Source organism: Mustela erminea, chromosome 20 (genome assembly GCF_009829155.1).
Source record: "Mustela erminea isolate mMusErm1 chromosome 20, mMusErm1.Pri, whole genome shotgun sequence".
Taxonomy (NCBI): domain Eukaryota; kingdom Metazoa; phylum Chordata; class Mammalia; order Carnivora; family Mustelidae; genus Mustela; species Mustela erminea.
The window spans coordinates 18,210,220-18,233,507 of record NC_045633.1 but is presented as its reverse complement, the minus strand read 5'-3'; the positions used below and the strand labels follow the sequence as shown (position 1 = coordinate 18,233,507).

The window sequence follows — 23,288 nt, the reverse complement described above, 5'->3', positions numbered from 1 at the left end:
GGCCAAGGGGACTGATAAGATTCCTGAAAGAGGAAATCTTGCAGCTATAAAGACATAGAATAATGCTCCAGATTAGTGATTGTTAGGTTTAGATATTGCCCAAAATGATAAATAACATGTTGGTGATGAACAGTGATGATTTGGAAGAAGTGTCTCTATGACTACGGGACAGCATGATGATGGAAAGAATATTTTCTGGCTTTTTTGTTCAACAAGCTGATGGGAAACACTGCCCCCGTCCCTTATTTGCAGGCTCAGGTGTGCACTCTTGGAGCCTCATTTCCTTCTTACATAAACTGGGGCAGTGAAAACCCACCTCATAGCCTTTGGGGGAAGTTCAAGAAACAATATGGTAACCATATTGGCCAGAAGCTATCTCTCTGCACGTTACTGCAGTCGGTCCCCAAAAAGTAGCAAAAGACTTGACCTGAAATTTTAGGAGATACAGCTGGTGATGAATTTAGTCGACAAGCATTACTATGAAAGTTGATGTTCATCTGAAGCACTGGCAAGGTTAAATAAATTGTTGTACTCAGAAGACCAGGGCAGAAAGGTGATGGGTATACATTTTCATATACATCCCATATCATTTGAAAGAATTCTCAAAAAAAAAAAATTGCACTTAGAGTTAGTCGTTTCATAAATAGATTGACTCTGTTGGTCTTGTTTGTGTGATTTTTAGCAAAAAAAGAAAGAAAAAAGAGGAATGTCTATGGCATCAACGAGTCAGGGCATGAGAATAAAAGTAATCCATGCTAATAGTTGCTGGTATGTACTGAGTCGTTGCTAGGTGATAGGCACCGATCTCAGAACTCATGTGTATTACATTATTTTATCTTTTAACAACTTAATTAGGAAGGCACAATTATCATTCCCTGTTAGAATGAAACTAAGATCTTAAGAGCTTATAACTCCGTAGATCTTGAACAGCAGCCGTAGAAACACAAGACAGAGCCGGGACTCCTCACCCAGTGGCAGTGAGACTCCAAAAGAGGTATCCTCCACTTCACAGAATGCTGCGTGCCCTCCTATGAGCTGGAAGGTGTTCCCACAGACTTCACCATAGTTCTCATATTTCAGGTGGCCTTGAATGAACAGGGCCGCAGCCACCGGGTCATTGAGGAAAATGAAGGAACTCAGGTGGTTCCACAAATCCCACCCATTTCTGACTTTTATTAAGCTCCCCCCTCGTGAAAGGCATGCAACGCTGGGGTTCTGGGCGCTAAGAGTGGAGCAGAGTGTTTGGTTTGGTTTGCTGCAGCGAGTCTGTCGGGGTGAGGAGGGTCGTTATCCAGGCCTCGTGGGTGTAACTGTTGTTCGCAGGCGTCCCCACCACGGTGAGCATGTGTTGATGCCCGGTGTGCCGGTGCCTGTGCTGGGAAGCACTTTCCACTCATTATCTCGGTGGTTCCCAAATGCTGATCCACGGATCCATCTGATGCCGTAATGACATTTTCAACAGACTGAAGCTAAATGAGAAAATTAAGGGCAATTTAGTGAAAATTTTAATAGACCTAAATTTAATCAATTTGAAGGGCTGTCCTTTATTTTGAGATTATGTCCTTCTTACTTTTTGGTATAAAATGCCCTTTCCTTTATGAAATGATGATGATGACAGATGGTGTGTGTGTGCGTGTGTGTGTGCGTGTGTGTGTGCGTACTAACTTGGCAAACAATTTTTAAGTTGTTAATTTCATGCGCTCTCTCCACTGTTTTTAAATTTTTATTGTGATGGCCCATGAATTAGGGAGGAAAAAAACTCCGAGCCTCGCTGCAATTCTGTGAGGAAGCTATTATTAGCCCCATTTTACAGATGAAAAAAAAAAAAAAAAAACTGGCTAGAACAGGGCCTGGAATGCAGTCAACACTAAATGTCCTCCAAGTAGTTGAGCAAGTAGGTGACTCAAAGGGCTTGTAGCAGAGATAAAGTTTTCTGCAGATACTTTAATTCTCACCTTCCTGAAGATTGGCCTGGGGAGCTGCCCCTATCAAAATGTGGAGGCTAGAAGAAAATACTTCTGAGCCAGTCCTGGACATTGTCAGGGAGCTAACCCCAGCACAGGTAATTACATTTAAGATCAAGAAGTCCTGCTCTCTGTCTAACCAGAATTTTTCTTGCTCTGGGGCAAGAAAACCCCCCTAGAAGATCCCACTTTCGTGAAATGCCTGCTCTTCTGACAGCCTTAGGAAGTGACAATAAGGATTTATGAAAGAGAATAAAAACCATAGTGATTTCTTTTATTCTTTTAAGTAGCTGGCAGATTGGAGGGAAGGAAAAAGTTATAAACCCTGTTGTGTGGGTCAAATTAAAACTTGAACAGCGGCCTTCTGCTTAAGAAACTTTCCTTTGAGGATGGTGTTGTTCATTGCTGGTTTTCCCTGCACTCTCTGCTTCCTACAGGGGACGTGTGAGCATTCGTGAAGGGTCCTCGTAGCTGCTAGACAGGATGGTACCCCTTGATTGCGCATGGGCTATCTACACACAGGTGATCCCAAGTGCCCAGGGAGTCTTTGTAGAGACAGAAGAGTGTTTTCTTTGCCCGCTTCTCCCATTTATTGACGTGGAGGAATCATCTGGGGCTAGTGGCATTGATGTGGGTCTTTCACATCGAAAGATGTCTCTGTTGAGTCTCTGTTGAGTCTCTGTTGAGATGGAATTCAAAATCAGCATCCCCAGATGCTGCTTGAAAGGCTGGCAGAATTTTGTCATCAAGTGAGCAGTATTTGCAGATACGGCATTACCTTTTGATTTATGGTCATTGGATGCTCTTTGCTTGATTAACATGCACTGATGTTAGCTGTAGACTCTTCCCTGCCTGCTCCTTTGTGCAGCTGCCATGTTGGGGGGGTGGTGTGCAGGGGCGTGCTTGTCTCCATGTACCCACTCGTGCAGGGATGCTCAGACTCGGTCGTCCACAGAATGGCTCCATATCATTTTGAGATGAATCTAGAAGGTCTGGATTGCATGGGTTCGTTCTGCAGACTTCCAGTGTGCCTGGCTGGGAAGTCCCAGGTTTAAAGAGAACTCTGAGCCATTATTGCAAAATGGGTCCATAAGAATCCAATCACCACTGAGGGCTTTCAACTTTGAAGAGAAAACGGACCGGAAAACCAGTGTTGGCTCAGCGCAGCCGAGAACAGTTATTGGTTCTTTACATAATGTATTTGTTTTTCATTAAACCATTCAGATAAGGTCTTATTAAAGTGCCATGTATTATTTATCGTGTTTCTTATGAAAATGAGCTGAAGGGAAAATTCTGTCCTCTTCCTGGGGCATTTGCAAGCTTTTCCAATGCCAGCAAGAAAAAAAAAAAAAATGAAGTAAGCTAAGTGAACCCCCATCAGTAGAACAGACTGGAAAGCATGGGAAGGAGAGAGTAGGGAGTTAAAAAGCAGAATCTCTGACCTTTTTTTCCAGGTGTGTTTTGTGGAACGGCTTTCTCTTTGGTTTTGTGAATTGTAAAATAATAAAATAAATAGAAGACAGGCAGAAAGTAAGAAAAGAAGGAAAAGAGTGAAGCAGTTTATTTGTGAATGAGACCTTGCCCAGTGAATGTGATTTGTTAGACAACATATAGCAAGGATTTTTCACACTAAATACTGCCCCCCAACCCAGCAGCGTAAAATACCAACCAGAAGCCCCCTAACCCCATAGCAACCTCGGCTCTGGGTGAAACATGGTAGCGTGCCCCTCTAAACCGACAGGCTGTGTGAGTGCCAGGGTGTTGGAGGGACTGGTTTTGCAAATCAAAGAGAAGGAAGAAGGCCAGTCGGGGCTTGGTGTTGGCATAGCAAAGACTTTAGAGTTATCGATGGCATTTCAAAACAGAACAACAAAAAATGGAGCTGTGGAATAATTAATTTCCTTTTCTTCAGAAAGCATTTTGATTAGCCTGCAAAGTGAGTTGTGCCTTTCAAGCTGATGGCTCAGTTCAGAAGGAGCCCTTTGGCTAAGAGTGGCTCCCTGAGCCCCACGGAGAAGTCGGCAGGGATGTCCCCCTGAGGCCTGTCCCCTGGTCCTGCCCCAGGTGCTCCTTCGTGGGCTGATCTCATGCCTCTTGGGGTGTGGGGTCTGCTCTATCCTGCAGGCCAGCGGCAAGGCCCCAGCCAGGTTTCTTGCCTGGGACCCAAGAATCAAAAAAAGATGATGTTCAGACAGCCTCTTGCTCTGAAAAAGAAAAAGAAAATCCAATCACCGGGTCAAAATCTATTTCAAAAAATATGGCTACTATTCCTGATCATGATTTTACTGCTGCCAAGAACGTGCTTTTTTTTTTTTTTCCCTATGGGGACCAACGATGCGTTAGAGTCTTAATATTTTCTTTTGATTTGCAGATCACATCCTATTTTATTGCATAAAGACTAACGAAATCTACTAATGAATAATTATTACTTCATAAAATAAAGGGAAGGGGGAGATCCTTCTACAAGAGCGGAATGCTAATTTGGCCAAGGAGGGCTGGCCAGGCAAGAAAAAATAAAATAAATAAAACCATTGTAATTTGCCCGCTGCAGCCCACAGAGTAATGGCTTATCAGACACGGACTTCCCCACCCTGTGCATTTATAATTTGAGAAGAGCAAGGATTCTGGGCCGGAGAAGCCCCCTCGCCTTCACCCGGGGCTGGCGTATTAGTTAGTCCAACAGGGCTGACTCCCGTGCCAGCCAGGGCGGTTTCCCCATTCAGCGGCTCAGGCTGGTTCAAGTGCTAGCCGCTGCCTGCACAGCCAAGGCAAGGCGCAGAGCGAAAGCTGCGCCCCAAAGCCTTGGGGGCGCGTCGCTGCCTCACCATTCTGCCGGCGGTGGGGGCCCCCCAGAATCCGCCCTCCCTCGGGCGCCGCAGCTCTCAGCTCCCCGTGCCCCCAACCCCTGGCGTGGTCTCCGCACTCTTCCGAAGGGGAATCCCATTTCTGTGTTTATTTTCAACGAGAGTCGGGCAAACAAACCGCCACCAACATCTAAAGAGTCTGGGTCCCAGCTGGGCAATCGCATTAATTGTCCCCCTCGCCCGCCCGGATGCTGGCGACGTGGGGCGCTCTCTCACTTCCTCACCCGCCCCGCGGAGATTTTTAGCAGACACAATTTGAATTTTGGTGAGTCGTTTTGGGGGGGGGGGGGCAGTGGGGAGGGGAAAAAAAAAAAAGCCAACCCTGCCCCTGGACCCATTTTGACAAATGAGGAAGCAGGCAGCATCAGCACCAACGGACTGAGCCTCAGTGTGAGTCAAAATCTCTCTCTCTCTCTCTCTCTCTCTCTCTCTCTCTCCTTTCTCCCCTCCCTCTCTCGTCCTTAGCTTTCTCCCCCCACCCCACCCCCAGCATCGACAGGAGGGCATCCACCCCTCCCCCTCCCCTACAAGTTGCCTTTGCCTGTTCTTGTCATCTTCACGGGGGGGCGGGGGGGCGTGGGGTGGGGGCACCGTCCACTTTGCGGGGCATCAGAAAGCAGGCCCAACAAACCGGGGAAAGGGTACAACCACGAAGGCAACAAAATAGTTTCCCGGCCCTCTGGAGTGTCTTAGTTGGAGGCAGATGAACGCCACGATCTAGCAAACCCGAAGGGAAGGAAGCCAGCGAGGAGGGACTGGCGCGCGCAGGGTGCGGCGGGGGGAGGGAGAGAGAGAAAGAGAGAGAGAAGAGGAGGGACGGCCACCGGGTTTTGACTTAGATAATCAGCAAAATTAAAAGGAAAAAAAAAAAAAAACCAACAACAACAACATTGTAGCGACCAGGCAAAGAGCAGCGTGATTGCATGCGAGCGTCCCCACTCGTGCTCGGCGGGCGCCAGAGAGAAACGATGCAGCATCCTCTGACGGGGGCCACCTGCGTGGCGCTCCCCAACGTGGGCATGTGTCCCCAGCTCTCGTGTGCCTTGACTTTTATGTACTTACAGCAGGTAAGGCGCGCTCTTCCCTCGGTGGCTGCCTCCGGGGCTCAGGCTCCGCGGACTGGGTACCCGCATCGCTGGGCTGCGCTTTGGACCCTGGAGGGGGTTGGGGAGGGGGCTTGTGCTTTCGGATGGGAGGGGTGGATCCGGGCCCCTAGTTCTCTGCGGAGCCCAGGCGCCCCGCGCCCCGCTGTTTTTGCACCTCTCTGAATACTTTGAATGCCTGATTCTGAGCCTGGGTGCCGGGAGTTTAAAATTGCAAACTGCATTTTCTTTTACTTGCATTTCTCTTCTGCCTTCCGCGGGTGAGGACCTGAGTCTGAGACCCCTTTGATGCTAAGAGTTTGGATCTTTGTGGAGGCACTCCCCTGCCTGGAGGATTAATTTAGCTGTTTTAATAGGGAGTGAAAAGACCTGTATGTATGTGTGTGTGCTCAGTATTTTTGTTTTCTTAAGTTTGTCTGGGCTGTGCTTTATTCAGTCTGCTTGGGATCTGAGCCTTTGGGTTTCTGGAGCGTGTCAGCCCTGGAATCTGCCTCCAAACTCACTGGCCATGCTGTGATGAAGGCAGTGGTTTAGGATGCTGTCTTTGTTGGCATGTGTAAAGGCTTTTTTTCCCCTTCCCTCCTCCACTCTCCTTTAATGGTCTTCCTGAAGGATTCTGTGTTTGTTTTATTTTCCATTCTGTGTGCACATCAGAATCTTTCATTGTGTTTCTATCAGTCTTTCTCTGAGTGTTTCCCTCGGACCCTCTCGGTTTCTCCCTCTTTACTAGTAGGGCTGCTGCCTAAGTTGGTCACTGGTCTTGAGAAGCAGCTGCACTGTCGCCTGGTAGGGGGTGGGGGACAAGCTTAGTTCTGGGTCTCTGGGCAGAGGCTGTCCATGTGAATTGGCAGGGTTGGAAAGATTTTGTCGCGCAGGTAGAATCCTGTTCCCTGCCCAGTATCACGGTCCTGCTCTGTGAAGAGTTAACAGCGGTTGTAGTCATTTTATGTTTTTCGATGGACTCCCTTCACGAGAACCGTTTGTTAAGTGTGTGGGGTATTGTAGCTGACAAAACTTCCTTCACAAGTGTTCGGAGGGGCCTCCTTCCCCAAAGACCCTCAATTTCAATCTGCGTTGTGGGAATATATGTATTCATAAAATGTCAAAATTCTGTTTTGAACATTTGGGTAATTTGTTATGGAGTTGGTTGCCTCCAGAAAATGTTTCTATGGCATATTTTCTGTTGGAAGCCCTTTGGAGAACAGCCTTTTCTTTTTGTTGTTTTAATAGCTCAGGAACGAATTGGTTTATCCTTTTAAATATTGTTTTATTCCATTTCTCATTAAGCAAATTGTGCCAGAAAACATCTCCCAAGAGCCCATTGGTAACATATTATATGATTCATCTGCTTCTACCATCTCTGTACCTTTGCTGTGAATGCTTCTGTGTGTGTGTGTGTGTGTGTGTGTGTGTGTGTGTGTTGTGTGTTTTATACCAGCTACCCACCAGAAGACTATCCTAATGAGCATTTCTACAGATGCCCAGCCTTACTTGAATTTAATCAAATTATTAATATGAGTTGATATTTTCCTTCCTCTATTCACTTCTTTCATGTTATTTATTAATTAATTTGAACAACATTACTTAACAAGTGCGGTGCTATAGGTATTCCATGTTCTCACTGTTTCTTTGTGCATTATTCTTTCTAATAAATTGGTGTTTCCTCCTTGTAGATTGTTAAATGGGCTTGCGCATTTAGGCACAACTTAGGAGAGAAGGCAGTGAGTTTGAGTGAGAGGCTCTTCTTGCCATGAAAAGGACAAGTCTATGGGATAAATGCAGCCATTCTCAGCCCCCGCCAGGCAGTCTCTCCTAGGAGGGAAAACGCTCCTGCCCTGACAAGGGGAGGCTCAAAGGGAATGTTGGCAGCCATAACATATATTTAGAAGTGACTAAAGCAGCATCGTGGCTCCACATGAAGATGGATGGAGGTGGGTTTTGAAATGTGCTTTGGGATGCAGCCCCCTCCAGAAAGGAAGGGCTTGCAAGGCTTTCAGTGAAAGTGTTGATAAGGGAATGCTGGGACACAGTGTCAGAATGCGGTGTGTGTGTGTGTGTGTGTGTGTGTGCGCACGTATGTATTTTTTCTGAGTTTCACTAAACGCCTAAAGTATAGTGCAGGCAGACAATTATTTTTGCCTGTCTGTTTGAGAATTGGTTTTCCAGCCACACCTCCCACCCTGCCTAAGGCTCGTGGTCAGGGCGGGAGAGCTATACCTTCAGGTCATCTCTACTACCCGGTGCTGCCATGTTTGTGTAGAAGTCCCCTGTCACTGCTTTTATGTAGCTGTCCGGACCATCGGCTGATGAAGGGTGTGAGATAGTTCACTTCAGTCTCCACAGACCACTTCCTGATAACCATCCGTATGTCTTCTATCCATATATCGCCACTATGTTTCCTATCTGCTGTTAACCTATAGCTATCTCTGTGGCCAGAGATTGTATCTCTATTTAATTTTGATGATCAGAGGGCTAATGTGGACTCTCGGAGTATGCTGATCAAATGCCTGGATCAGGCAACATCTCTGAGAAAGAACACCTGCATTAGAAACATTTTATTTTACTATTATTTTGAAGTAAGCCGCTTTCAGGAATCTTCGTCATTTCAGATCACCAATTACATAAGAAAATGGTAATTAAAACACAACGATCTTATTTTGGAGGCTTTCTCATTCTGTCTTATAAACGCACACGCTCTGATCGGGGGCTTTTTCACTGAAATGTCTTCTCCCGGAATGAAGTTCATACAGCGCATATTTCTCACCCAGTGTCTAAGGAAAACCCCTTCATCATTTGCTTTCTTTGACTCGGCCATGACATCTAGCCTTTTCCCCTACACTCTCCCAGATCTGTTCTGGAGACAATTTATAAAAACAAAAATCATTTGGGATACCCCAACACCTGAGTACTATGAAAGACCCAGTGAAAATGACATAACCCTTTGCCATGAAGAACTTATTTATTCAGGCCAAGGGAGAGGCCCCTGTGATCTTTAAATTCTTAGACCCATTCCGTTTCATTTATTTATATTCCCCAGTACCTCTGCTTTAGGTGGCTATACCCCGATAGTTAAGATTTCTTCCTTTGTTTTTTAATCTTCCTCCTCTCTCTTAACATCGGAGATAGTGCCACAGTTTGGAATTGCAAGACGGGACAGATATCAAATCCAACAGTGCCGTCATGTGCATATGTACACTGGGTACACATGTGCGTCTACACACCCGGCTACCTCTAGGACGTAGCATCTCTCTTGTGCTTGTAGACCATTCTCAGGCAGAAGAAGCTCTGGAGCCTCTGACTCCAATCTTGCCGTCCAGGGGAAGTCCCTGTTTCGGTCTCTGTTCTTGACACACTGCAGTGGCTTTATTGGATGTCTCCTTTGATGGCAGATCTTTTCCCATGTGAGAAGAACGGCAAGTCCACATCTCCCCACTTTGGAATCTTCCCAGAATCCCAAAGGGGCTCCCCACTTAGACACCCTTGCTTTGCAGGGAAATTCTGAATACAGATTCCAAAGGTGGGGAGTTTCTACAAGCTAGGTCGAAAAGGAATGTGTTTTATTTTTCACGGAGAGACAGAAAACAACCACACACACACACACACACATACACACACCCACAGAACTCTGGAGATGCTTTCCCATCCTAAGGCACAGGGAACCAGACCAAACAGCATCCATCACATGGTGGGGTATAGCAAGGCTACGGACAGAGAGGACGAGGTTTGTTTTCTGACGCACAGTACGTGTCAGATCTCCTTCAGGGTCGTGATTCACACTGAGTTCTAACTCCCTGAAAGAGGATAAGTAACATATTAACTTAGTTTTCCCTATTTCTACACCACTGTCAGTGTCTCCCAGTCCTGTTCAAAGAAAGCTTCTCATCTGTCAAATCTTATTCACTCAGAACCTTTTTACCAGCCTAAATTTAAAAACAAGTCAAAATGCTTAAAATCTACATTCAAAGGAGGGGGGGAGGGCCTTTAAAGTGGGCTATGCCACTGTCAATATCCGAAGATTGGTAATTTTTCCCACTTAATGATGATCCATGTGGTTTGTTTTAAATAGTGAAGTGGTTTGTACAAAGGGTAATTCCTGGTAAATGAAACCATTGCTCACCGTGGACATCTTCAGATCGAAAGCAATTGAACTGAAACCTGCATATCAACCCTTTCTGTCTTTAATTAGAAAGTGGTTCTCACAGCGGAGTCACAGGGAAGGTGGGTTCCCGGAGTAAGGCTGGAGGAGGGGGGACGGCCCCCTTGCACCAACCACGGTTATAAATTTGGGAAATGTTAGGTGGGCCATAACAATTATGGCTGCGTGGAAAAGTTCAATTCTCATTCCAGTTACTTACCTCGCACTGCTCTGTCTGATGATTTATAGGGGGGCCAAATGGTATTTTATCACCTTCTTTCTTCTTGGCTTAATCCCTTGTTGATTTATTAGATTGTGCTGTGGATTGGGGGTAGTCAATAGTGTCAATAACGCAGAAAAGAATTAGGATAGATTATCTTCATGTCTGAATTGTTTAAGGAATTTAAGTGGCCAGAATGAGCACACTGCTAGGCCTGGGTGACTGTCTAATAGAATACAGGTCCCTGTGTCTCTTTCCGGAGAGATCCTATGTCATAATTCGGCAAGTTAACGCATTCCCTCTGATTTCCCTGAATTTTCCCACAAAGGGGAGGAGGCCTGAACTGTTGGGGCTCTCCTTAGCCTGGAGAGGCCCGCATCTCAGGTGGGCTGGCTGGTGTTTCTTCTGGGTTTCTCCCACTTGGGGACCATGGGGGCCTAGGGTGGGGAGCGGTGTTGGCTGCAAGGTTACTTGGGCCGCCTCTGCCTTAAGATTATTTAGTCTGACATTCGCTACTGGAAATTGCAAGCATCTGCTAGCCCGCAGACCCGAGTCCTGCGCCATTCGGCAGCTCTGCCTGCCATTTCGCGGCGCTTTTTCCGTGTTAGAACGTACAAGCGGCTGCTTTTCTGCCTTTGCCCGAGTGGAGGAAGCCCGTGTTATTGGCGCTCACATGCCATCTGTTTTCCTTACAGCTGGCCCTTGAGTAATTGTCCGGTAGCTGATGGACTGAGGGTAGACAATCTTTTTTAGGGTTTTCTGATTCATTTAACCAGGCTCTCTGCCCCAAGAAGAAACATAATGCTTGTTTATTCATATTGGCCGGGTAAAAACAGTGTAGTTTGTCAGGCAAATAATAGTCTTCTGGAAGAGAAAGAAATTGCAGCATTGTAAACAAAATCAGGTTGGTGCGTCGGTGCCTAAGGGGGCTGGGTGATGCGCGGGAGATGTCATCCCGGGAAGGAGGCTGAGCTGACAAAGCGTGGGCGTAATTGCCCCATCTGCAGAGACCTTTTTAATGGACGAGGAGAGGTGTCCCAGTGTGCTGTTTAATTCAATTAAGAAAAGCAAAGAAAGTTCCATTCATCAATAAAGTTCCCTATTTCCGGGAGCTCCCCGGGAGAACTTTGCCTGGCCGAGCGCTGGCCTGTGGCTGGCTCCATGATGCGCGGGCCCCATTGAGAGAGGCTGTGTCAGCCAGGGTCAGCTCGCAGGCACAATAGCTCAGGAGGGTCCCCGCCCTGGCCCTTCAACCATGCTGAGTGTGAGCGAGCTAGAGAAATGAGCAGCGAACCTGTAGGCTGCCCGGGCAGGGAGAAACTCAGAGAGGGGACGTCCCCCAAGGATCCCCAAACCTGATCCCTGGGCCTGGCCCAGGGGTAGGAAAGAACTTCTGTGGGTGGGACTTTCTGGCTCCTGGCAGGGTTTGGGGAAAGGGGTTTCACTGCCATTTCTGGTCCTCCTGGCATACTGAGGCCCTGATTCATTGGTCCCAGCTGAGGAAAAGCAGATGCCTACTTTCTATTGCTTGGGATCCCATTTCTAATGCCAGTCTTGTTAATTGACATGTCTTGTATTTGTTCAGCACCGAACACTTAACAAAGCACGTTTGCTAGGCTTCCTCTGACCTGTTAGACTGGAGGCAGCATGAGGGTAGAGACTTCTCCATTCTGTCACTCTAGCCACAAGGCCTAAGTCAGCCTGAGACATAGACGTTGTTCAATGCAAAGATAAAGGGAGGAATGAATGAATGCATGTGTACATTTGGATTTGCTGGCAATTGCCACTGCTTTCCACAGATCTATAGGATGACATATTCACTCCTTTTATCCATCCTTTCATTTGGCCACACAAGACAGTTTTGGCAGGCATTGAGAATAGCACAGCAGATCAGTTAGGAAAGGTCCTCGCCACCACGGAGCAGGCGTTCCCCTGGAAGGACAGGCGATGTGAGAGTTAAGTGAATCAAGAGGGTGTTTCAGGTTGTGGAGTGCTTGGCGGGAAACAAACAGGGTGATGGGTACAACGTAAGTGGGGGGTGTTGGCTCTTGGCTTTTCCAGTGGGTGGGCCAGTAAGGGTCTGCAGAAGAAGGTGATGGTTCTCCTGAGGGTAAGAGAGCATCCGGCGGGTGAGGAGGGTTGGGAAAGGGCAGGTTCAGAAGAGGGTGGATGAGCCAAGAGGCACAGGGAGGCCGTTTGTGGAGCAGGTGGGTCGTGTGCCGGTGTGGCAGCCTCTGTGAGTGGAGCAGAGGCTTTCTGTTCGCTCTGGGACCGTACCGAAATGAGGCGAGTGGGAAGGACAAAGGACAGCAATGAATGCCTTCTGCCTAGATAAGAGGAAACCGCTCCTGGGTTGTGGAGAAACCCATGGAACGTGTGGAAACACCTTTGTGGGTCAGGGGTGGAGAGAGGGTCTCGAGGGAGGCCAGGAGAAGACCTCCCTCGTGGCACACTGAGAGGACTCTTGGTAAAGTCTCCTCCAAGTGCTTCCAACAGTGGGCTTCTGACACTGAAAATAATAAACCCGGTCCAGGGTTCCTCAGATTTCCAGCATGTAAGCATTTCCTTCCGAATGTTTACCGATCCCCTCATCCACAGAGCAACAGAGCAGTATCTTCCGCTGAATATTTTTAAAATTAACTTCTATTTTGGACCTAAAAGTTGATTTGGCCAAACTGAAAATGATAAATAAATAAATAAATAAATAAATGGAATCACAGCTGAGATATTCTTTTTTTCTGATGTTCTTTGAAATATTTACTCATTCACACATTCATTCATTCATTCATTCATTCATTCATTCCATGTTCATCGAGCTATAGGTGCCAGCTGCTCTTTGAGGTTTTCTTGGTTACCGAAGGCTTCTGTCCTCACAGAGAGGCCATGAAGGTGCGTGACATCTCGTGAACCATCAACGTAGGACCACGCTTTGGGCAACATTGGCTTGGTCCATTGGATTTCCTAGGAATCCTCTTTAACATCAGACCTGGATTTGCTCATTCCCCCCCTGACCCATTCGCAAAGGGCAGGACTCTAAGTACCCGCTTTGTGTCGCCTGCTCCCCTCCCCGCAGGACGGCGGTCAGGGTAGGAAGTAAAGGGGAGTGGCCGCATATTAAACATCGACCTCATGCATGGGCCTTTGAGATGATGGTGTTGAGGAGTGGGTGTGGAGGTCCCTAACCCTTGACCAGGCTCTAGGGGAGAGCCGCCTCAGCCTGTTTCTGATCCTGCTCTTTATGTTGTGTCTGAACACACACAGAATCAAAATGAGGAATTGGACCCGGAGTGAGAAGCATTCAGGTTAGTGTGGGTTCCCAGGGACGTAATGACTTTTTTCCCCCGACTTTGCAGCTCTGGAACAAAGTACAGGCAGCTGTAGGATTTAACTGCCTCAGCTTTCCCAGTACTGATGAGTAAATGCACAAAAGGTTTAGTCTTAATGCGCCTTTTCTTTTTTGGCGTTTGATGTTTGCCCAGGAATCACCTTGAGGACTAGATTCCCCTTATCAGGAACAACAGCAGAGATCCCTCCTCTTCCCTTCGGTAACTGGGCACTCTGTTGCTCTGCCTGAATCCAGGTTCGGGGCGAGCTCTGCTCTCTTGCAAGGGTAAGGGCCGAGAGCTGAAGGATCTCCCCGCTGAAAGATGAGTCTTTCATTAACAGCAAACAGGATCAGCAGCTATAAACAGAATGAACGGCCAGGTCCACCTTTCCTGTTTTTGGATATTTCCAACTGTCCATCTCATGAGTCTTGCAAAATTCAGAGGAGAAAACTACATCCCTTTTACAACCGAGTGGTGTCGGCTGCCCCCAAAGCATAGTTTAAATATTGGCATCTCTAGAGTGTATACAGGATAGAAGTCATGAGCTGAGGGCTTAATCCCAACTGTGTTATTCAATTAGCTGATCCACATGGATTGAGCAAAGGGCACTTTGCTCAACTTGATTTGGGTCTTTACTTGCTTCTCCAGAAATCGAGGCGAGGAATCAGCATTTCCTACTGTGCTTTGTAAGATGAGGGGATGGTACGGATTCTGAAATTTAGCACCGTGGCTGGATACACGGAGAAGCCACCAAATGTTTGTTAAAGAAACGAATGAGTGAATGAATGACTGTGTTAGAGGAAAGTAGCATCTGTTTATCAAGGCCAAGTATACATTTTTCTTTTCTGTTTCTTCCCCGTCCACGTGCTCGGTGCACCCATGGCCTCCCAAGGGCTCAGACACCCAGAGTCAGGGCACCTCCCTTGGGTTCTGTAGTCCCTCCTGCCTGTTCTGGGTGACTTCTCCCTCCTCCTCCTGTCAACTGTCAGACCTGCTGGTGGTGTCGGATGTGATGTGGCTGCACAGCTCAATTAATGCTCTGTGACAGGAGGAGGGAAAATAAAAATTGTCTTGCTCTTGTCACCAGCAAAGTTATTTACTTTCAAAAGCTGACAGAATCACAGTGCAGGGGCTTCATTTATTTCCATTCAGAATGTCATTATTCTGTGACGCAGGGACTTGGGCACATGCTGAAGTTTATTCCCATAAGCTTGACGATGGCAGTGGCCTGCTGCAGTCCTTCTGGGTTCCCAGAAGGGTGCTGGGCTCTGGCACCCGGACGAACGCCCCGGGCTCGGGAGGTCCTGAGCCAGTGGTGCGTGTGTTTTCAGACCCTGGATCTTTCCAGTGAGAGGGAGCATGTGTCCCACTGCCGTCTGATCACTCGTCCTGTTTATGCTGAAGCAAAAGAGCAAGGTGTGGGACTCCTCGTTTTAAAGCTGTCTTCCCCTGGGCCAGTCCTCAAATTTCTAGAAATGAAAAGCCTCTTGCAAGTAAGTGAATTTGCTTTGGATCTGTTGTCTCTATTTAAACCCTCTGACAGGCTCTTTCATCCCAGTAATCTGTATAAAACTACACTTTTTCTCTCTCTCTCTCTCTTTCTTTTTTCCTTCTTCCCCCAGGCCTCCTGTTTCCCTTACTCATTTGCAATGAGAAAGAAGTTAAACTAGGAAGGGTTGAGCGGAGAAAATGCTTTCCTCCATGGTGCAATGGCAGAACCTTCCACTGGGGGTCTCCGTTCAGGACGTGTGACTCAGGATTCCTGAGAACAGTCTTTTTCTTTTCTTTCTTCAAGTCTCCTTTCCGTTCCTCTCAAAACATGAGGGTCCTCTGTGAGCCACGTGGAAGTCCACGTTAGGTAGCCAGGGAGAACCCAGCCACCCCTCCGATGATGATGATGATGATAAAATAATGAAAATAAGGAAATAATCAATAACTTTTATGGAGTGCTATGTGACAAGCGCACTCCTAAGCACTTTTACATGGATTACTTCATTTAATCCCCCACAACAGGCCTCTGGGGAGTCCCTGCGAGTCATCTGGTGTTTTAGTTGCAGGTCCGAACGGGGAAGAGCTGGTCTGAAACAAAAGCCAGGTACAGCAGCCCCTGAAAGGACACCTGTGTCTGTGATTCTGCGCTGGCCCCACAGGCTTCCCGGGGCCCTGCAGGCTGCCGCCTCCCCCGCATCTACCCCGGCCTCTGCGGGGCCTCTGCGGGGCCACTGCTGTGGACAGACCGCTGCACCGGGCAGTGCCCTCGAGGCTCTTTCCTTTTAAAGGCAAAACTTGTCCAAAGGGGAAAGAGTCGTGCAGTCTCTCAACTTTGAAGCTTTGCGTGATTTTAGTTGGAAGTCATTAGGAATATGGTTGAACAAATGGCCACACACACGGAGGCTTTCAGACTTGGGGAAGGTGAGAGGAGAGAGCGCAGGGCTGATGGGAACCTTCCGCTCCCAGAGAATGATGGAGTGCATTTCTCCGCAGCCAATTCCAATTCCCAAATCCCCCTTGTGCCGAGGAGCTCTCCAACTAACACAGGAAATGCAGTCACCGCCCGGCACTGTATTAATGATTTATACACCCCGCACCACTGCTTTTGTTCACTTGCGGGGCCTGGTCGTGTTAATAAAGGAATTTCTGGGAGCGGGGTCCCGGCTTGCCATGCTTTTTGGCTCAATGCAGCGCAAGCTGCTCCATAAATCACAAGAATTTAGTGCTTTACAGCCTTGCTGAGCTTAGATCATGTGTGCGTGGGCGCGCGCGTGTGTGTGTGGACGCGCATGTGTGCGCGGACGCGTGTGCGTGTGTGTGTGTGTAATCAGATTCACCTAGGGACGTTTCCACTGCCTTTCTATACAGAATGAATGAAGGAAGTGTGCAATCTATCTTAGATGCTTCAGGGTTGATCGGTCCGTTTCACAGTGTTATCAGGGCCCTATTTGTTTCCCGTTTGGTGTTTATGCTTTATGGTGTTGTCAGTGAAAATGGGCTGACACCATTTTATTAGCATAAAGAGACAAGATCACATTAGAATCCCCCTTCCTTCTGTATCATCAAAAACAACAGACAAGGGAGCCACGAGGTACCAGAGGCAGCGTCACTATTTGCTACAAATCAGTAGGAAATTCAGGTGTTTTTTAAACAATGGGATTTTTGAGGCTTACAAAACAGAACAAAACAAAACAAAACAAAAAACCTCAGTTATTCACAGGAAAAGAATTCTGCTTTGTTTTTGAAAATGAGTGAGGAGATTCATTTTCAGAATTGAGGCTTCTGGATCAAGGGAAGTTTCTTCCTGTCTAGTAAGCCACAGAAAACTGATTTTAACCTCAGCTTTTTTCCTCCCTAATTAGAAGTGAAAAAATGATATAATCAAATGGTATATTGAATGTTCAATGCCTCTTTAAAGATATCAGCAGAGAAAAGCCCTGTGTTAGTTGTTTTTTTTTTTTTTCTTTTTGATTATGCTTGTGTTCTCTTAATTATATCATGCTTTACATTTTGTGTGTGGTTATATTTTTTTCCTCCTGTAGAGCTAAGAACTGAAACCTAGCAGAAATCTGAGTAGGAGTTTGAGGGAAAAAGAGAATATTTAGAAAATTGGAATGGTACTTGAAGTATTCTACCCAATAGGATTTTTTTTATAAGGTAAAATCATGATTTTAGGAAATGTGCCTGACTTTAAAATAAAGATATGTGAGGCTTTGAGGAAATAAACATGTCGATTTGTTTGAATTCCTAAAAAATGTATGAAAGAGTGAGTGCTATGACTAGTGAACAGAACCCCAGCTGACCTACACCCAAACCAGGGCTTGGGTTTTCTTTTATAAATGTGAAAGTTTTGGCTAACTGGTTCTTACCCACATTTATGCTTATGAGAAAATTAAAAGCATTTCTGGATACTGTCTAGGGTCTTAGCAATGAAACAGAGGTGAGTACTCAATTGAAAAGACTAGCTTTTCTTGTCCTGCCTTCCTGAAAAGTAGAAGGCAGGAGGGACATATTTACATAAGTAAATAAAGAAGGTTACAAAATTTTTCATCACAGGAAATATGAGACAGCATTTTGGACTAAGAAAGCAGGTGTCCAGCAAGGGCAGTTTACATTTATATTGTACTGATTTCTGTGTTTGCCTTTGTCCTCTCTTAAAGGGCTCTGTGAGTGTTTCATTGTCTTTAATTATGTCTACGAGGCACAAGACAGCAGTCAACATCTGCTCTATTGTTTACTTGGTTTACATATAGCTTTGATGGGTTATTAAACAATCTATTTTTCAAACCGAAAACAGAGAAACCAGCCGAACCCATATTATGGCATTTTGTAAAGACCCATTATGCAATTAGCACTTGGGATTTGTGTAAAGCTGGTGATTCACCCAAATAAACATCCCTTTATTCTGATAGCTCCTCTCGGCTTTGCGAAAAATATCAATTTCTCAAAAAATAAAATCACATTTCCTCCTTAATCATGTAGCATGCCAAGGAGATGATGTGTTAATACAAGGGATGGATCCTTCACGTTCTATATCCAAAAAAGAGCATCTCTCCAAAATAATGATGTCTTTAATTCAAGCCAGCAATTACTATATTACATAAGACAACTAGAGGCTTACACAGAAGACAGACTTTTGAGAGTTTATTTGATTCTATGGGTGGAGAGAAATGCTCTGTTTTTAACCATTTCTGGAAACTTCCTGGTCTACTTATGCAAGGCGTATCGAGTCGTCTATAGCAAAACGTGTGACATCCCTAATGATTCAACCAGGCCTCATCCCCTCACTTAAGTAATTGGTTAATAATTAATTCACTTGCTCATTCATTCAACAAATATTTATTTAGCCTCTGCTCCGCCTCAGAAATTGGGTTAGTCACTGAGGGTACAGAGACAAGGGAACCAACTTCATCTTCCTTCACGGAGCTTACAAGTTCCTGGGGAAGGCAGGTAATAAGCAAGGATCCCCATACACATTTGTAGCGCAAGTTGTGGCAAGTGTGCTTAAAAAAAAAAAAAAAATTGAGTCCATGGAAAGCAGTGGGGGTTGCGTTCAAGGATGAAGAGGGCTCTATGAGGAAGGGATGTTCCAGCAGAGATAAGGAAGGAAGGCAGAGGCAGGGGTTGGGGGGCAGAGAGCAGGCATGCTGAGGTGGAAGGCGTGTGCCCGGCCGTACCATGGCTGGGTGTTCCCAGGGAACCGGGCAGAGGCCAGCGAGTCCGGAGCACCATGGGAGAAGGGAAAGAGGCACAGGGGCCAGAAAGACACCGCAGGCACTTAGAAGCACTGATGGGGGGAGGGGGTTGGACTTTACTCAAAAAAAAAAAAAAAAAATTAAAATGGAGGAGAAATAGTGCTAAGAGCTCTAAGCAGAGGAGAAATATGACTGAACTTGGCCTTTAAGAACACTAGTTTGGCTGTTCTGTGGAGAATAGACCAGAGGGGGACAACATTGAAAGCGTGGCCCAGGTAGGAGGCCACAGCAGTAATTGAGGTGCATGATGACGGTCGCCTGGTCTGGGAGTTGGCAGAAGAGAAGGACAGGAGTGAAAGTTTTAAAAAACAAGCCTGATATTTCTTATGACTCCCCTTCATCCAAAGCTGGGTGTTCAGTCAAAGGAGAACAAATGGAACGCCCCGGAGGGGACATCTGAGGGCTTTGGTGAGGATGGTGATGTCCCAGGAGGGAATGACCCTGGGGGCATGGGGCTTCACCAAACAGAATTACAGGCCAGCTTGAGCAGATGTCAGGCCACAGCTCCCGGATGCTCCTTGGCCAGAGCTCAGAGTCTCAGCGGTTGGTCTTGCACATTGTTCAGTAGCACAGTTACCGCGTGCAAAGCTGTAGCTCAGCTCCGCGGGGTGGTCTCCCACATCCGAGCAACAAACTCCCAACGGGGTGGGTGAGGAGCGGGGAGCCAGTTTGACGGAACACCCAGTGGGCAGCGCCTCCCCCGGCCTCCTCCCGAGAAGGGAGCACAGGAGTTAAATGCATTGTCATAGGTGTCAGGCAAAACTGGCTTTGGATCTTAAAAACACCATGAATCTTGTGGACCTCCGACCAGCTGCAGGGACAGATTTCTTCACTTCTCCGAGGCTTAGTTTCCACACTGGTGAAGTAGGGGTGATAACAGGACCGGGAACACAGGGCTGTTGTAAGTACCACGGGAGATAGTCCGTGGGGCCCTCAGCAAAGCGCCCAGCAAATAGAAAGCTCAAGAAATACTTTCCTACTGGTAGCGGCGGTGAAGGTGCTGGTGGAGGTGGTTGAGGTGGCCGTGACCGTGGTGGTAGCGATGACGGTGGATGTGACAAAGGAGGCATGCTGGTGATGGAGAGGATGACATCTGCGTGGCAGGAATGTTGATTAGAATGCTGCGTGGTGGGGCGCCTGGGTGGCTCAGTGGGTTAAGCCTCTGCCTTAGGCTCAGGTCTTAATCTCAGGGTCCTGGGATCGAGCCCCCCCCCCCCCCCCCGCAGGCTCTCTGCTCAGCAGGGTGCCTGCTTCCCCCTCTCTCTCTCTGCCTGCCCCTCTGCTTACTTGTGATCTCTCTCTCTGTCAAATAAACAAATAAAATCTTAAAAAAAAAAAAAAAGTGCAAGATGTTGTAGTTACTCATTTAAAAAAAACCCAAAAACGCAGCATGGTTGTCTCACCTGAATTTAGAAGCGGTTCCAATCTGCCGCTTGCCATCTGCGAGCCCAGTGGTAAGGCCCTTAACTTGTCTTTGTTTCAGTGTCCTCATCTGTAAAATGGGGATGATGATACTCAGTGTTGGTCATTATGAGGACTAAATAAGCTGACATTTGATTTAAAAAAAAGAAGAAGAAAGAAAGAAAGAGAAAGAAAATGGTACAGCATTTGTTCTAATAAACAAACTCTCCCAGGAGCAGAAAATGTTTATTAAATAATAAACTGGCACAGAGTATAGCCTTGGGGAAAAAAAAGAGAGAGAGAGAGAGAGAGAGAGAAAGAAAGATACCTAGTGGCTTCTGGTCTGTTTCTTTATTCTTGATTTTGCTTTTCATAGTGAGCAGGAAGGCTGTCTTCCCCTTTCCTCCACTGCCAGACCCACCCCCCTCTCCATGTGTTCCTAGTATAACAGGTGTGTGGTAAGCCAGCACTCTGGCAGAGTGCGCCATGAAAAAGACTCCCAGTAATTATAAAAATAACAACAAGGGCTGCTTAGTGAGGTGGGCAGATGAGCACACCACTAGCCAGAATGATAAACAGCGCCTGCAAATGTTAGGTCCCAGTGGGAGTGTGGGAACATATGGGGACAAACCACACTAAAAGTTGGGCATCATTGGTAAGTTTAAGCGGGTAAGGAGGGCCAGTCCAGCGCCAAGTTTTTTTTTTTTTTTTCTTTTTTTATCCTAATTTTAAATCCTACAGTTCCCTTTTGTCCCTTTGTTCTATTTTGGTCCTAAAAAGAGCATTCCTCTTTGAGGCCATCCTGGGAGTCTCTGAGGAAGGGTGGTAATCCTAAAACAAACAGCCACCCTGGAGTCTGTGAATTTCCACACTGAGCTGTATTCAGTATTCTTGGGGGAGATGCAAACCAGCACTGTAGATACTTTATGGAATGCTGACTTGTTGAGTTCAGATCTGTTATAGGTGGGGGTGCAGAAAAATGAGTACCTCAAAACCAGCCAGTCCGACAAGTTTATAAGCATTTGTAGAAAGGGGATACAGATTTCTCCACCAAATATTACTTGAAAAGAAGAGATGTGAACTATGGTCGGTTGATTTCAGGTTGACGTTTCTTATTTCTGGGTCTGAATATAGTTTGGAGATTATGCAGTCTGTGTTGGCACGGCTCCGCAGCAGTGGGATTTCTCTGGGAAGATATTTTGGAAATCTTGTTAACGGCCCATGCAGTTTTTCCTAGGATTCAGTTAGGGGAGGTTTGAGCCTGGATGCGATGTTTATAATGCAAGCACCTGAGTGCAGGTGCCTGCTCCTCTGCAGATCTCCAGGGTCCCTTAGTTAGCAAGCACATCAGCCTCCTTGGTCATGCAAAGTATGCAGAGGAAAGAAAATAGGATTTGGAAGCAGGCAGGCATGTTTTTGGCTATGGCCCTCCCACCCAGCTAGCCAGGAATGATGTAAATTCCTTGTTACGCTTCCTCATTTCTAGGACAGGGCGGTTTCGAGTACGAGTATCAGAGAATTGTTCAAAGATTAAAAGAGTTGGTCTTTGAAGTGCTTATAAGAACATTTGGCCCTTAGAAAGGTCCATAAAAGTGTTTAAAAAAATAAGCCAAAGGTATCTTCTCCAACTTCCTTTTATGAATGCGTGTGTCTGCCGTTCCTGTTCCGCCCGTCACTATTGAATTGGTCCAGAATCTCTTAGTTAGTTGCGAGGGCCAGAAACCCAACTCAAACTAGCTTAAGCAAATATGGGGATTTACTGACCAATGAAACTCGAATGTTGGGGGTCGACCAGGAGCAAGAAGTGAGCAGGCACTTAAATACCTGGCATTCACGTAAGGAGAGATGATGGTGCTAAAATATAGCCACCATGAGTGAAGCTCATAGAAGTGGACCCAAGTCTCAGGAAACTTTTTAGCATGTGGCTGCATGATTTTGAGTACTCTCCACAACAACCTCGTAAGGAAAATATTATTACCTCTAAATCTGTCAATGACTTGAGATTCCGAGAGGCTAAGTAATTTGCCTAGGAAAGCAGAGCCAGGAATGTTCAGATTCAGAATTTGAACCTAAGCTTGGTATGGCCCCAGTATCTGAGTTCTTAGCTAATAGGATATGTTGCTATTATAATAAAAATACGCTTGTTTTTTATTAGCGAGTTTAAGATCAGCCAATCTGAGATTCGTCAGTTTGAGATACATAAACCTGAAACAAAGACAAGTTAAGTACCTTGCCATTGGGCTCACCAATGGCAATATATGTTTTATATGATTTGATTTATTTAAATATTAATATATTTAAAATACTATACATATATATCTTTCTCTGGAGCCAGATTCACCATGCACAAGCTCTGGGATCTTGAGCCAGAGACTTAACCTCTCTGTGCCTCAGTTTCCCTATCAGTAACACGGGGATGATAACAGGAATTTCCTGGTAAGATTGCTACAACGATTAAATGAGTTAATGCATAAAGTGCTGAGAAAGTATCTAGCAAGTAGTAAATGGGATATCTGGTTTGTTGAACAATATCTAAAGATAGATTGTAATATCTATTGGAAAGGAAATGAGGTCACTTAGGGTAGTTCCTCTTCTGATGTACCAGAGTGTCCCAGAAAGGCACTGCTAATCCAGGAAGTTGAGAAACCCACCTGTCAGAGGCTCTCTGTTGCCACCAGCTGCCTGGCCATGACGTCGTGAAGAAACCATGTGCAGTGGTCAGCCCCTGGGCTCTTCCTCACAGATGCTCATCGGCACAGTTTGGCACAACTTGGCTCTGGGCCCCTCCTGTCTCAGTCATGTCTGTAAGAGTGGACTGCAGAGTCTCTGAAAATGCAAGCACGTATTTCCTACCTCCTTTCTCCCCCAATGCACGTTTGGTGGGCTCCCTGCTGGGTATCCCACCTGCTCATCGGGTTGTTTGCATCTGTTTTCCTGGCCTGGAGCTGGAGGTGAAACCTTCCACAGAGAGAAGCCGGACCCCAGCTTGGGAGTACTGCTCACTTCTGGATGGGAGAGCTAGGGTGTGT

General features: G+C 46.5%; 1 protein-coding gene across 16 annotated transcripts in view; it reads left to right on the top strand.

The window, feature by feature from the left end:
* RBFOX1 (RNA binding fox-1 homolog 1) overlaps window positions 1-23,288 on the top strand; it is a 1,460,772-nt gene that overhangs the window by 1,091,305 nt on the left and 346,179 nt on the right. For 2 of the 16 annotated variants that reach the window (XM_032326745.1, XM_032326753.1), the window contains exon 1: window positions 5,389-5,895. The exons of 4 other annotated variants lie outside the window; for them this stretch is intronic. In XM_032326745.1, coding sequence (XP_032182636.1) covers window positions 5,752-5,895 — 144 coding nt within the window. In that variant the 5' untranslated portion in view covers window positions 5,389-5,751. Of the gene's footprint in view, window positions 1-4,656; window positions 5,094-5,129; window positions 5,219-5,332; window positions 5,896-23,288 lie in introns of those variants that run through there. 10 more of the 16 variants (XM_032326741.1, XM_032326759.1, XM_032326758.1 and 7 more) reach the window with 10 other exon arrangements.